This window comes from Macaca fascicularis, chromosome 9 (assembly GCF_037993035.2).
Source record: "Macaca fascicularis isolate 582-1 chromosome 9, T2T-MFA8v1.1".
In the NCBI taxonomy this organism is placed as follows: domain Eukaryota; kingdom Metazoa; phylum Chordata; class Mammalia; order Primates; family Cercopithecidae; genus Macaca; species Macaca fascicularis.
Genome location: NC_088383.1, coordinates 128,860,275 through 128,873,681, shown reverse-complemented (window position 1 = coordinate 128,873,681; position 13,407 = coordinate 128,860,275). Strand labels below are relative to the sequence as shown.

The window sequence follows — 13,407 nt, the reverse complement described above, 5'->3', positions numbered from 1 at the left end:
TTTTTTTTTTAAGATGGGGTCTTGCTGGCTCTGTCACCCAGGCTGGAGTGCAGTGGCACAATCTTGGCTCACTGCACCCTCCGTCTCCCAGGTTCAGGCAGTTCTCTGCCTCAGCCTCCCAAGTAGCTGGGATTTGCAGGCGCCTGCCACCCCGCCTGGCTAAGTTTTTTGTAGTTTTAGTAGAGATGGGGTTTCACCATGTTGGCCAGGTTGGTCTTGAACTCCTGACCTCGTGGTCCACCTGCCTCAGCCTCCCAAAGTGCTGGGATTATAGGTGTGAGCCACCGTACCTGGCCCTTTTTCTAGCTTTTTAAGGTGGATGCTCAGATTATTGATTTCGAATTTTTCTTGTTTTCTACTATTAGCAACTAAAGCTATAAATTTCTCCCCAATCACTGCTTTAGTTGCATCCCACGAGTTTTCATTTGTTAGGTTTTTACTGTTACTCAATTCAAAATATTTTCTAATTTCCCTTGTGATTTCTTCTTTGATCCTTCGCCCTTGCAACAGTCTGTGTATTCTCATTCTTCGTGCTATTTTTGTCATAGATTTTACTCATCCTTAGATTATAGAGCCCACAACATACTATTTTTGTTCCGAACAGTCATTTGTCTTTTATATAAATTAAGAAGCAAGAATTCTTCTTCTTTTATATTTGGCATCACTTCCCTTAGCGATATTATTATTATTATGATTTTTTTTTTTTTTTTTTTGAGACAGAGTCCTGCTCTGTTGCCAGGCTGGAGTGCAGTGGTGCAGTCTCGGCTCACTGCAACCTCTGCTTCCTGGATTCAAGTGATTCTCCTGCCTCAGCCTCTGAAGTAGCTGGGGTTGCAGGTGTGTGCCACCATGCCAGTTTTTTTGTGTTTTTAGTAGAGATGGGGTTTCACCGTGTTGGCCAGGATGGTCTCAATCTCCTGACATCAGGTGATCCACCCACCTTAGCCTCCCAAAGTGCTGAGATTACAGGCATGAGCCACTGTGCCTGGCCAGCAATTTTTTTTTTTTTTTTAACTACAGATCTGTTGGTGACGAATTCTGTCAGTTTCTGTTCAATTGAAAATGTCTCTTATTTCACCTTCATTTTTGTTTATTTTATTTATTTATTTTTTGATACAGGGTCTCTCCCTTTGTTGCCCAGGCTGGTCTCAAACTCCTGAGCTCAAGTGATCCACCTGCCTCAACGTCCCAAAGCACTAGGATTCCAGATGTGAGCCACCACGCCTGGCCTCATCTTAATTTTTGAGGAACATTTTTATTGGATATAGAATTTTTATTTTGTATTTTAATATTTTATTTATTTATTTTTTATTTATTTATTTTTTTGAGACGGAGTCTCGCTCTGTCTCCCAGGCTGGAGTGCAGTGGCCGGATCTCAGCTCACTGCAAGCTCCGCCTCCCGGGTTCCCGCCATTCTCCTGCCTCAGCCTCCCGAGTAGCTGGGACTACAGGCGCCCGCCACCTCGCCCGGCTAGTTTTTTGTATTTTTTTAGTAGAGACGGGGTTTCACCGTGTTAGCCAGGATGGTCTCGATCTCCCGACCTCATGATCCGCCCGTCTCAGCCTCCCAAAGTGCTGGGATTACAGGCTTGAGCCACCGCGCCCGGCCTTAATATTTTATTTATTTAAAAAAAAAATAGGCCAGGGACAGTGGCTCATTCCTATAATCCCAGCACTCTGGGAGGCAGAGGCAGGAGGATCACTTGAGGCCAGGAGTTTGAGACCAACGTGGCCAACAGCAAAACTCTGTCTCTACAAAAAATACAAAAATTAGCCAGGCGTGGTGGTGGGCACCTGTGGTTCCAGCTACTCCAGTGGCTTGAGACGGGAGGATCACCTGAACCCAGAAGACTGAGGTTGCAGTGAGCTGAAATTGCACCACTGTACTCCACCCTAGGCAACAGAAGGAGACTCTGTCTCAAAGAAAAAGGAAAGAAAAAAAAAGAGATGAGTTCTCACTATGTTGCCCAGGCTACTGTCAACCTCCTGGACTGAGCAATCCTACCTGAACCTCCCAAAGTGCTGGGTTTACCGATGTTAGCCACTGCATCCACCTGGATTTGTTAGGAGTGGTGCAGAACAGCCCTTGTGCGGTAGATCGTCCTTATTCATGAGGTCTACTATTTCTGGGTCTTACGCAAATGCCTGGGATGACTAGCAGGGTCCATTCTAGTATTATACTACTTCCAGAGTCTCCATTTAACTCTCTGCCAACTAGCAGCTGTTCTCTGCTAGACCTCAGGGAATCTTGACTTGTATATCCACAGTTTAGTGTTTTGTCAGAGATCCAAATGGAACCTTCTGGGTCTTTTATCTGTAACTACTTCCTTTCTAGTACTTCTTTGCAAATTCCAGTTGCTTCACTAGCCCTGAACTAGTGCTCTGTCTTCTCCACCCAGTAAGAACAGGGCCTCTACTGCTCTTTGTTGCAGTTTGGAGAATGTCTCCAGGAGAGAGCTGGGAGAATTTGGAGTTTACCTGCTGTGTTTCTCCTCATTCAAGGATCATAAGGTTATGCTCCCTGTTGTCCAGTGACTGAAAACGGTCGCTTCACATATTTTTTCCAGTTACATTGTTGTTTACAGCAAGGATAGCAGCATAAGGTTGATGTCTGTTACTCTCATGACCAAAACTAGAAGTCTAGCCTCCTTTTAAAAATGTATTTCCATTTTAACTGAATTGCCAAGCTAGTCATTTTTTATAAGTCATATAATTAGCAAAACATTTAAGATAATCCTTAGTTTATGGTAGTCTTTTTCTTAACTTTCCGTTTAACGCCTATGTTAATGCAAACCAAGCTCGAGTCAGTCCCTCAACGTCCTACACTCCCAGTCGCCACAAGAGGAGTTATGAAGATGATGACGATATGGACCTACAGCCCAATAAACAGAAAGACCAACATGCAGGTGCCAGACAAGCAGGTAGTGTGTGCCAACAGGTTTTCTCTAGACTTTGCTCTCTTAAGTGGATTGGTTTTCAGAGTGAATTGTTACATAATATGGCTCTGTATTTAGGAGCTGGCAATTTGTCAGAGTTACGGACAGTGTTGAGAGTTTTTACAGTACCATTTGATCAGACTGTGCTTCGCAAATGAGCAATTAGGCATCACTTTGTGACAAGTGGCTGCTCTAATGTATGTTTTTGGAGTCACAAGTGCCTATCTGGAAAGGTCTTTTCTATCTTCATATTTATTTTTTTCCTAATTCTTAAATAATACAGAAGCCTGGTACTTTACCGTAAAAATGAGTTATTTTTATCTGAAAACATGCTTTCTCATTTTCTTTTTGTTTGTTTGTGTTTTGAGACAGGATTTCACTCCCATCACCCAGGCTGGAGTGCAGTGGCATAATCGTGGCTTACTTGCAGCCTTGACCTCCTGGGCTCAAGTGATCCCCTGTCACTTCAACCTGCCTAGTAGCTAGGGCTATAGGCACATGCCACCACACGCAGCTAACTTTTTAAACTTTGTAGAGATGTAGAGGTGGGATCTCACTGTGTTACCCAGGCTGGTCTCAAACTCCTGGGCTCAAGTGATCCCTCTGTATCAGCCTCCCAAAGCCACTGGCATGACAGGCGTAAGCTACCGCTCCCAACCAGTCTTAACTTTTATAAGCAGTGGATTTCTTTTTATGGCGGGTATATTAAATTTGTCTTTATTTTTCCTTTTATGTGCTATTCACTTCCCTTCGGCACCTTTAATCGGAAGGAAGATTAAAGGACAAGGAGGCAAAACAAATCAGTCTGGTCATTTACTATCTGCAAGATTGTGTAGAGAAGGCAAATAGTTTTATTTTTTTTTTCTGGAGACGGAGTTTCACTCTAGTTGCCCCAGCTGGATTGCAATGGCACAATCTCGGCTCACTGCAAGCTCCGCCTCCTGGGTTCAAGCGATTCTCCTGCCTCAGCCTCCTGAGTAGCTGGAATTACAGGCATGCGCCACCACGCCCAGCTAATTTTGTATTTTTAGTAGAGAAGGGGTTTCTCCATGTTGGTCAGGCTGGTCTCGAACTCCTGATGTCAGATGATCAGCCCGCCTCGGCCTCCCAAAGTGCTGGGATTACAGGTGGGAGCCACCATGCCCGGCCAAGGCAAATTTAACAACTAGTGGTAAACAAGGATTTACTAATGCATTTTATTTACCCATATATCACTCTACTTTATAAATTGATATTTCCAAATTTTCTTAATGCTGAGATCTATTTTAATGTGTTTAAAATTAGAATGTTTTACTGTAAATACATATAAATGTCATAGTATTCTTTTTTTGCACCGATCCCCAGAATATATTAAAATTAATGGTCTATCATCTAGCCTGGATAACATGGCAAAACCCCATCTCTATTAAAAATACAAAAATTAGCCAGGCATGGTGGCGGGTGCCTGTAATCCCAGCTATTCGGGAGGCTAAGACAGTAGAATCACTTGAACCCAGAGGGGCGGAGATTTCAGTGAGCTGAGATCATGCACTCCAGCCTGAGTGACAGAGACTCCATCTCAAATAAATATCATAGTAACTTATATATTGTAATATATTCGAGTATGTATTCCAGTCCAGGAAATATGTTAATTCTCTTATTTAAGCAGTTGATGCTACTTTTTATTTCTTACCATACTTGTTCGAATGTCTTAATGCAGGCTTTTTATGCGTTTGAGTTCTTTGTTTATATAAAGTAAAATTTGTTGGTGTTTAGTCAATCTTTTAGACTATACATATTTTTAAACTTTTTATTTTGACACAGTATCGATTTACATGCAGTTGTAAGAAATAATACAGAGAGGCTGGTCGCGGTGGCTCACACCCATAATCCCAGCCCTTCGGGAGTCCAAGGCAGACACATCCCTTGAGGTCAGGATTTCTAGTCTGGCTAGCATGGTGAAACCCCATCTGTACTAAAAATACAGAAATTAGCTGGGTATGGTTGTGCATGCCTGTAATCCCAGCTACTTAGGAGGCTGAGGCAGGAGAATTGCTTGAACCCGGGAGGCGAAGGTTGCAGTGAGCCATGATCATGCCACCATGCTCCAGCCTGGGTGACAGGGTGAGACTCTGGAAAAAAAAAAAAAAAAGAAATAATACAGAAAGATCTTGTATACCTTTTAGCCTCTACTTCCCCCAATGGTAACACCTTACATAATTATAGTAGAATATCATAACCAGGAAATGGACATTGATACAATAATTTTTTTCTTTTCTTTCTTTTTTTTTTTTTTTTTTTTTTGAGACGGAGTTTTGCTCTGTCGTCGCCCAGGCTGGAGTGCAGTGGCGCGATCTCGGGTCACTGCAACCTCCGCCTCCCAGGTTCAAGCGATTCTCCTGCCTCAGCCTCCAGAGTAGCTGGGACTACAGGCGCCCGCCACCACGCCTGGCTAATGTGTGTATTTTTAGTAGACATGGGGTTTCACCATGTTGGCCAAGATGTTCTTGATCTCTTGACCTTGTGATCTTCTCGCCTCGGCCTCCCGAAGTGCTGGGATTACAGGCGTGAGCCACCACGCCCAGGCGATACAATCACATTTTTACATGTACTTACTTGTGAAGATTTAGTTCTTTGCAGTTTTGTGGGGTTTTTTTGTTTTTGTTTTTGTTTTTGTTTTTGAGATGGAGTCTCGCTCTGTCGCCCAGGCTGGAGTGCAGTGGCGCGATCTCGGCTTGCTGCAAGCTCCGCCTCCTGGGTTCACGCCATTCTCCTGCCTCAGCCTCCCAAGTAGCTGGGACTTCAGGCGCCCACCACCACACCCAGCTAATTTTTTGTATTTTTAGTAGAGATGGGGTTTCACCGTGTTAGCCAGGATGGTCTCGATCTCCTGACCTCATGATCCACCCACCTCGGCCTCCCAAAGTGCTGGGATTAGAGGTGTGAGCCACCGCGCCCGGCCTGTTCTTTGTAGTTTTATCACATAGGTAGATTCATGTGGCCATCACCACAGTTAGGATCGGGAATATTTCAGTAGTTTGTCCCTTTTATTGCTGAGCGGTATTCCATGGTATGGCAGGCTATCATTTGATTCTCATGTTATCAGCCCTAAGGTGTAACTACTTCAGGAGTTGGGGTTATTCTTTTAATGACCTGTATGTCCCCAACAACTGGTTTGATTCTTGATACATACTGGATATTAGTAAGTATTTGGTAATTTATTGCGGTATGGTTTTATTCTGCTTAGTTAATAGAAAAAGTATGTTCTACCAAGGAGTTTTGCTGTCGGTAGACCATGTATTCCTTAAATCAAAGATGTCAAAGTAACCATATTGCAAATCAGCTTTTGAAACTGGTTATACATGAGATTTGATGGGAGGAATTTTTTGATACCTTTATAGTAAGGGAAAAAAATAAATTTTTAGATCTTCATATTTATCTTTGTTCTCTTACAGATCAAACAAAAGACTTTGTTAGTATGTGCTGTTTCCTTAAAAACTGTAACAACTTGAACTTTGCAAGCTCAGAAGCATCACATATGTCAAACTTGAAAGGCACTTATGGAACATTCTTTTTCTCCAGGAGGGCTTAGAAATGACTAAGTGCAATGCTATCCTTTGAATTTAGGGAGCGTTGGTGGTCTTCAATGGTGTGGAGAGCCAAAACGTTTGGAAACTGAAGCTTCTACTGGGCAACAGCTGAACTCTCTGAACTTCTCTTCTCCTTTTGATTTGAATTTTCCATTGCCAGGAGAGAAGGGCCCTGCGTGCCTTGTGAAGGTAATAAAACCTTTCTTAGGTCTGACATTGATATGTTATGTGTCTCAGAAAGTAGCTTAGTGTCTGAGCATTTGCATTCGTTTTCTTATGCTGGACTAGCTATAGCAAATCACTGCAAATTTAATAGCCTAAAGCAGCAAAATTTTATCATCTTACAGGCTTTAGGTCAGAAATCCAACATGGTCTCACCGAGGTAAACTCCTTTGTATGTAGGAGTTGGACTACATTCCTTTCTTGGAGCCCCTAAGGGAGAATTTCCTTGGCTTGTGGCTCCTTCTTCCATATTCATAGCCAGCAACATTGCATTTGACCATTTTTTTCATGGTGACATCTCACCTGACCACAACCAGGAAAGGTTCCCCGGTTTTAAGAATCTGTGGATTACATGGGGCCCACCCAGTTAATCGAGGATAATCCCCCCCCATTTCAAGGTTATTAATCACACCTCTGCACGTTCCTTTTGCATATAAGCTAACATATTCACAAGTTAAAAGAATCAAAGAACATCTCAAATGCAGAAGCAGAACAACTTTTAAATTATGTCTGTTCCCTTCCTGTATCATTTCTAACATATAATCTTCATTTTTGTCTTCTTCCTTCTCTCAGCAAAACCTATTTCTCACTTGTATTTAAAATAAAACAGAAGGAAGAAAACTTTTAATAGTTTTTTCGGCCGGGCGCGGTGGCTCAAGCCTGTAATCCTAGCACTTTGGGAGGCCGAGACGGGCGGATCACGAGGTCAGAAGATCGAGACCATCCTGGCTAACACGGTGAAACCCCGTCTCTACTAAAAATACAAGAAAATTAGCCGGGCGAGGTGGCAGGCGCCTGTAGTCCCAGCTACTCGGGAGGCTGAGGCAGGAGAATGGCGTGAACCCGGGGGGGCGGAGCTTGCAGTGAGCCGAGATCGCGCCACTGCACTCCAGCCTGGGGCACAGAGCAAGACTCCGTCTCAAAAAAAAAAAAAAAAAAAAAAAAGTTTTTTCTTCCATCTTACTTATTCTAGTGTTTTGATGCTGATAAATGAGCAAGTGACAGAAGGTTTTAAAATGATTGTTAAGGATTTCCATCCTTTGTGCATTTTGGGTTTTCTTGTTTTGGGGGCAGGGGGGTTTGTTTTGTTTTATTGAGGCAGTCTTACTCTGTTGTCCAGGCTGGTGTGCAGTGGCATGATCTCGGCTCACTGCAACTTCTACCTCCTGGGTTCAGGCGATTCTCGTGTCTCAGCCTCCTGAGTAGCTGAGATTACAGGCATGTGCCACCACACCCAGCTAGTTTTTTGTATTTTTCCTAGAGATGGGGTTTCACTATGTTGGCTAGGCTGGTCTCGAATTCCTGACCTCAAGTGATCCACCCACCTCAGCCTTCCAAAGTGCTGGGATTCCAGGGGTGACCACTACACTCAGATTCTCAGTGGTTTTAATTGAAATGATACTTCAGTCATATGGCACAGGGACCAAAATGACTACTTTTTTCCCTGCCATGCTTCTGCTGGGTCTGTTCAGTAAATAAATGGCCTTGACGATTACTAAAGTCCATCATGACAATTTTGAATGTGTTTTTTTTTTTAAATTGTGAAAAATCTTCTGGCCATTCCAAGTTTTGTGTTAATCCAATGTTGCAGTTTATGAATAAATGCAAAGTTAATCATCTTGTTTTTGTTTTTTCCTTTTCTTGATGTGGTTAATAGATTTTGAGATAGTGCACGTTTCTAGTTTTAACTGTCAGCCTTTGGGAAAAGCCCTTTTTTAATTTTAGAAAAAGACTTTTTTTTTTGTAGTACTGTGGTATATTGAAAAGAGATATTAGTCTGGAAGTTAGGCATCCTGTGTTTTGGTTTTTCACTTATTTGCTAACTAGCAGAGTGACTCTTGGTCTCAATTTATAAAAATTTATAAAATAAAGGACTTGCTTTAAGGTCCATTTCCTGATCTAAAATTCTAAGATGTTAGTACTCCAGGACTAGTATCTTAAGCTTTGTGTCTGTTCTAACAGTATGATTTCATGTGGTCTCTTGTTAGGTTTATGAAGATTGGGATTGTTTCAAAGTAAATGACATTCTTGAGCTGTATGGCATCCTGTCTGTGGATCCTGTGCTGAGTATACTGAATAACGATGAAAGGTGAGTCTGTGTGCTCTTTTTCTGGTCTCCTTTATTTTTATGTAATTTCAAGTTTTTGGGAAAGTTACAGGATGGTTTTGAAGAACTCGCTTCCCGGATGTACCAGTTGTAAACACATGCACCCCATGCGCTCTGTCATTCATTTGTGCTCTCTATGGATGCACACATTTTTCTGAAACACTTCAAAATATATTGCAGAAATCAAACCCTTTTACCCCAACTGCTTGTCAACATTTCCTAAGAGCACTGACTTTCTTATATGTAATCAGAGTACAGGTATCAAAACTAGGAAATTTGCCACAAATACACAATACACTAATCCACAGTCTATACTTAATTTTACTAATTGTCTTAATCATGTTCTTTCTTACACTTCTCCCTTCCGCATCCCCCAGTCCAGGGTTCGAAAGCTCGCTTATTCTCTATTTCTACTGAGTTCATACTGTATTTCTGATTCCAGTTCAGCACCACAGGTGTCGTTCTACTTGTTCTCCTTTCTGTGTTAGTGTAACTCTTAAACTTGATTCCCATTTTTCACAATCTGTCATTTGCACATTTGTACAACATAGAGAAGGGAATTTCAGAATTGTTAACTCATACCTCTATAAAACATAAACCTAAATAACTAGAGTTCAATCTGAAATAGTCCTCAGCCTTTGTCTTTCATGGTCTTGCCACTTTTTTTTTCCCCTTAAACAACAGAAATATATGTCTTCCAGTAGTTCTGGAGACTGGGAAGTCCAAAATCAAGTTCCCAGCAGATGTGGTTTCTAGTGAGGGCCCACTTCTGGTTTGCAGGTGGCTGTCTTCTCACGTGGTAGAGAGCAGAAAGCCTTGACGTTTTTGAAGAGTGTAAGCCAGTTACCAGTTACTTGTTTCCTCATGGTTAGACTCAATGTTGCGCATTTTTGGCAGGAATATTACAGAAGTGATGTATCCTCAGTATGTTAAAGCAGGAGGCATGCGATGTCAGTCTGTCCCGTTACTGGTGAGGTTAATTTTCATCAGTTGGTTAAGGTGTGTCTTCCAGATGTCTCTTCTCTAAAGTTACATTTCTCACTTTGTAATTGACAAGTAACTTGGAGGAAGATACTTTGGGACGTAAATATCCAGTTTCTCATTAAACTTTCACCAATTTATTTCAGCATTAATTGATGATTCTTGCTTGAATCAGTTATTACAACGTTGGCAATTCTCTAACTCAGTACATTTATTTATTGGCATTCTACTATAAAAGATATCTCTTCCATTTGTTTATTCAAGTAATTTATTTACTTATATTTAGTGTGGACTAATAGATTCTGATTTTATTCAATGTTAGTATCATTATATTATTTTGAGACCCAAGTTTTCCCAGATGTAGCTAGTGGAAGCCACTTTAAGCAGGTGCTGGGTCCTTTTTTTGAGATGATCTTATTATTTTTTAACATTTATTTTCTGGCATATTAAGCTGTTGCAGCTTCATCATATACTTTGAAGATCTGAGTCCTAGATGTGCTCGTTGGTACTGGGTTAGCTTTGCATCTAGGCCCTTAAAGCAGACAGAGCTAGGATATATGCAACATATGTATACATATATATGCATACACATTTAAATGCACACATATATACTCACACATGCATGTTTTGTGTATTTCTAACATCTATGAGAAACCATGGGTTCATATTTCTGATTCCAGTTCAGCACAGCAGGAGTCACATGTTCTAGTTGGTCTCCTTTCTATGTTTATGACTTCCTTTTCTAACAAATTTGATTCCCATTATTCACAATCTGTCGTTTCCCCATTTCTGCCATATACAGAAGGGAATTTCAGAGTTGGTAAGCCATACCACTACAAAACAAACTAGTAATTAGTGTTCAGTACGTTTCCAGTTCATTTTTATTTTAGAACGCAGCTGTGTAGTCAGAGCTATGTTCCAGTTACTTAGGTAACTTTTCTTCCCCTTCAGTGTGATTTCATTATTTATTCTGCTTAGATTCATTTATGTCTGATTATGTTTCACTTCAGTTTTTCCTCCATCCTTACTGGTTTTTTTCTTTTTAATATAGGAAACATTAACATCGTTGCCAAATTCAAACTACACAAAAAGATTCTCAGAGGTGTGGTTCTGAGCTATCCCCATTCCTGCTGTCTGTTTCCACCCAGCCTCCTTAGGGAACCATAGTTTCTGGTTTATCCTTCCTGTATTTTTTTTTACACAAAAATAAGTAGATAAGTATACATTTTATTTCTACCTTTTTCTTCTATAAAAGGTAGCATAGTATATGTACTCTTTTACACTTTTTAATTTTTTTTATTAACAGCATATCTTGGAAATCTAGATCTTCCTCATTCTTTTTTGTTTTGCTTTGAGATTGCCAAAAGCAAGAGCTAATGTCCCTCATCTACACCAGAGTCCTCTTGTTGAATACTGGACATTCATCATCTTACATCTTAGTTTCTCTGTAAGATGAACTTAACATTTTCCACAGTTAAGGTACAAAACAAAAATTTTAAACAACTTTAAGCTTAACCATCCCTTAACAATAGTGTATGAGATTGTTCATCTTGGCAATTTCTGATTATGTTGACTTTCTTGCTTTAGTTACTTCACTATTGTTGCAGTTTAGTTTAGAGGTTGTATTAGTCAGTGTTCTCTAAAGGGTCAGAACTGCTAGGATAGATGAATATATGAAGGGGATTTTATTAGGAGAATTGACTCACACGATCACAAAGTAAAGTCCCACAATAGGCCGTGTGCAAGCTGAGGAGCAAGGAAGCCAGTCTGAGTCCCAAAACCTCAAAAGTAGGGAAGCCGATAGTGCAGGCTTCAGTCCATGGCTGAAGGCCTAAGAGGCCCTGGCGAACCACTGGTGTAGGTCCAAGAGTTCAAAAGCTGAAGAACTTGCAAGTCTGATGTTTGAGGGCAGAAAGCATCCAGCATGAGAGAAAGATGGAGGCCGGAAGACTCAACCAGTCTGCTCTTTCCATGCCTGCCTTTATGCTGGCAGTTGATTAGATGCTGCCAACCCAGACTGAGGGTGGGTCTGCCTCTCCCAGCCCACTGACTCAAATGTTAATCTCCTTTGGCAACACCCTCAGAGACACACCCAGGAACAATACTTTGCATCCTTCAATCCAGTCAGATTGACACTCAGTATTAACCATCACAGAGGTTAAGAGCACAGACAGGCAGACAGCCTGGGTTGGAGTCCTGACTTGGCCACTTACTAGCTGTGTGACCTTGGGCTTGGTTTGCTCGTTGTAAATCAGGGTAGATGGGAGGTTTTAGTGAATTTGTACGTGTAAAGCATTGAACATTGTCTGTCACATGGTACGTACTATGGAAAAAGTTATTATGCTTGTATTAAAATATACAGGAGTATGAATTTATTACTTCAGTGTCTATAGAATCTATAAAGTCAAGATCTAAAAGCATTTTAGCCATTTGTTTCAGTCGTCTCACAAATGTATCTGCAAATTTATTTAGCAAATCTGAAAAATTCATAACTTTCAATTGCTTGTCTACTCAGTATTCGAGGGATCATGTAAGAATAAAATTGAGGAAATACAATTAGCAAGATAGGAGATGAATGGATTCTCCACACACTAATAGATACCGGATGGCTTTTGAGAAAAAGACCCCAGTTTTTGAGAGCTGCTGTCAAGTATTCGATGTCTCAGCCAATAGTTCAAGGAGTACTTGTGTTTTGAAATAGCCTTATGAGTGACATCCTACATTCCATTTATTGAAGTGCTGAATAAAAAATATTATTGTTCCTGGCCAGGCACGGTGACTTACGCCTGTAATCCCAGCACTTCGGGAGGCCAAGGCAGGCAGATCACTTGAGGTCAGGAGTTCAAGACCAGCCTGGCCAACATAGCGAAACCCTGTCTCTACTAAAAATACAAAAATTAGCCAGGCTTGGTGGCGCGCACCTGTAATCTCAGCTACTCAGGAGGCTGAGGCACGAGAGTCGCTTGAACCCAGGAGGCAGAGGTTGCAATGAGCTGAGATCACACCACTGTGCTCCAGCCTGGGCAACACAGTGAGACTCCATCAAAAAAAAAAAAAAAAAATACTGTTCTTGAAAAATGGAATAAATGCATTATTTCATGATATGTCTTAACAAGCCTGAAGTCTGTGTGATGTTAACACTTTAGAATGAGAGGCCACTTTCTGTTCTTTAAGGAGATGTACAGGTGGAAATATTCTTGGCTTGGACTGTAATTTTGTTTTCTAAGGTGCATATCATTTTTGCATCTGTGCAATTGATGTCTCTCTAAATTGAAACTTGATCGTCTCTCCACAGGGATGCCTCTGCACTGCTGGATCCGATGGAGTGCACAGACACAGCAGAGGAGCAGAGAGTGCACAGTCCCCCTGCTTCATTAGTGCCGAGAATTCATGTGATCTTAGCCCAGAAGTTGCAACACATCAACCCGTTATTGCCTGCCTGCCTTAACAAAGAGGAGAGCAAAACCTGTAAGTGTAAGTGTTACAGCCTAGTGAACTATCGACTGTTAGCCTCAGTGTGTGTCCAGAGCTGCCTGTAACATGCTCATAGGGGAATTGAGAGTCAGGTCTTCATTCCTCACAATAAGTGTTT

At 41.4% G+C, this 13,407-nt stretch overlaps 1 protein-coding gene across 2 annotated transcripts in view; it reads left to right on the top strand.

Moving 5' to 3' along the window:
• Positions 1-13,407, top strand: part of MCMBP (minichromosome maintenance complex binding protein) — a 46,003-nt gene that overhangs the window by 18,609 nt on the left and 13,987 nt on the right. Inside the window, exons 6-9 of one of the 2 annotated variants that reach the window (XM_005566583.3) lie at positions 2,777-2,921; positions 6,543-6,694; positions 8,716-8,816; positions 13,111-13,283. In XM_005566583.3, the coding sequence (XP_005566640.1) occupies positions 2,777-2,921; positions 6,543-6,694; positions 8,716-8,816; positions 13,111-13,283 (571 nt within the window). Of the gene's footprint in view, positions 1-2,776; positions 2,922-6,542; positions 6,695-8,715; positions 8,817-13,110; positions 13,290-13,407 lie in introns of both variants that reach the window. The other variant, XM_005566582.3, reaches the window with a different exon arrangement.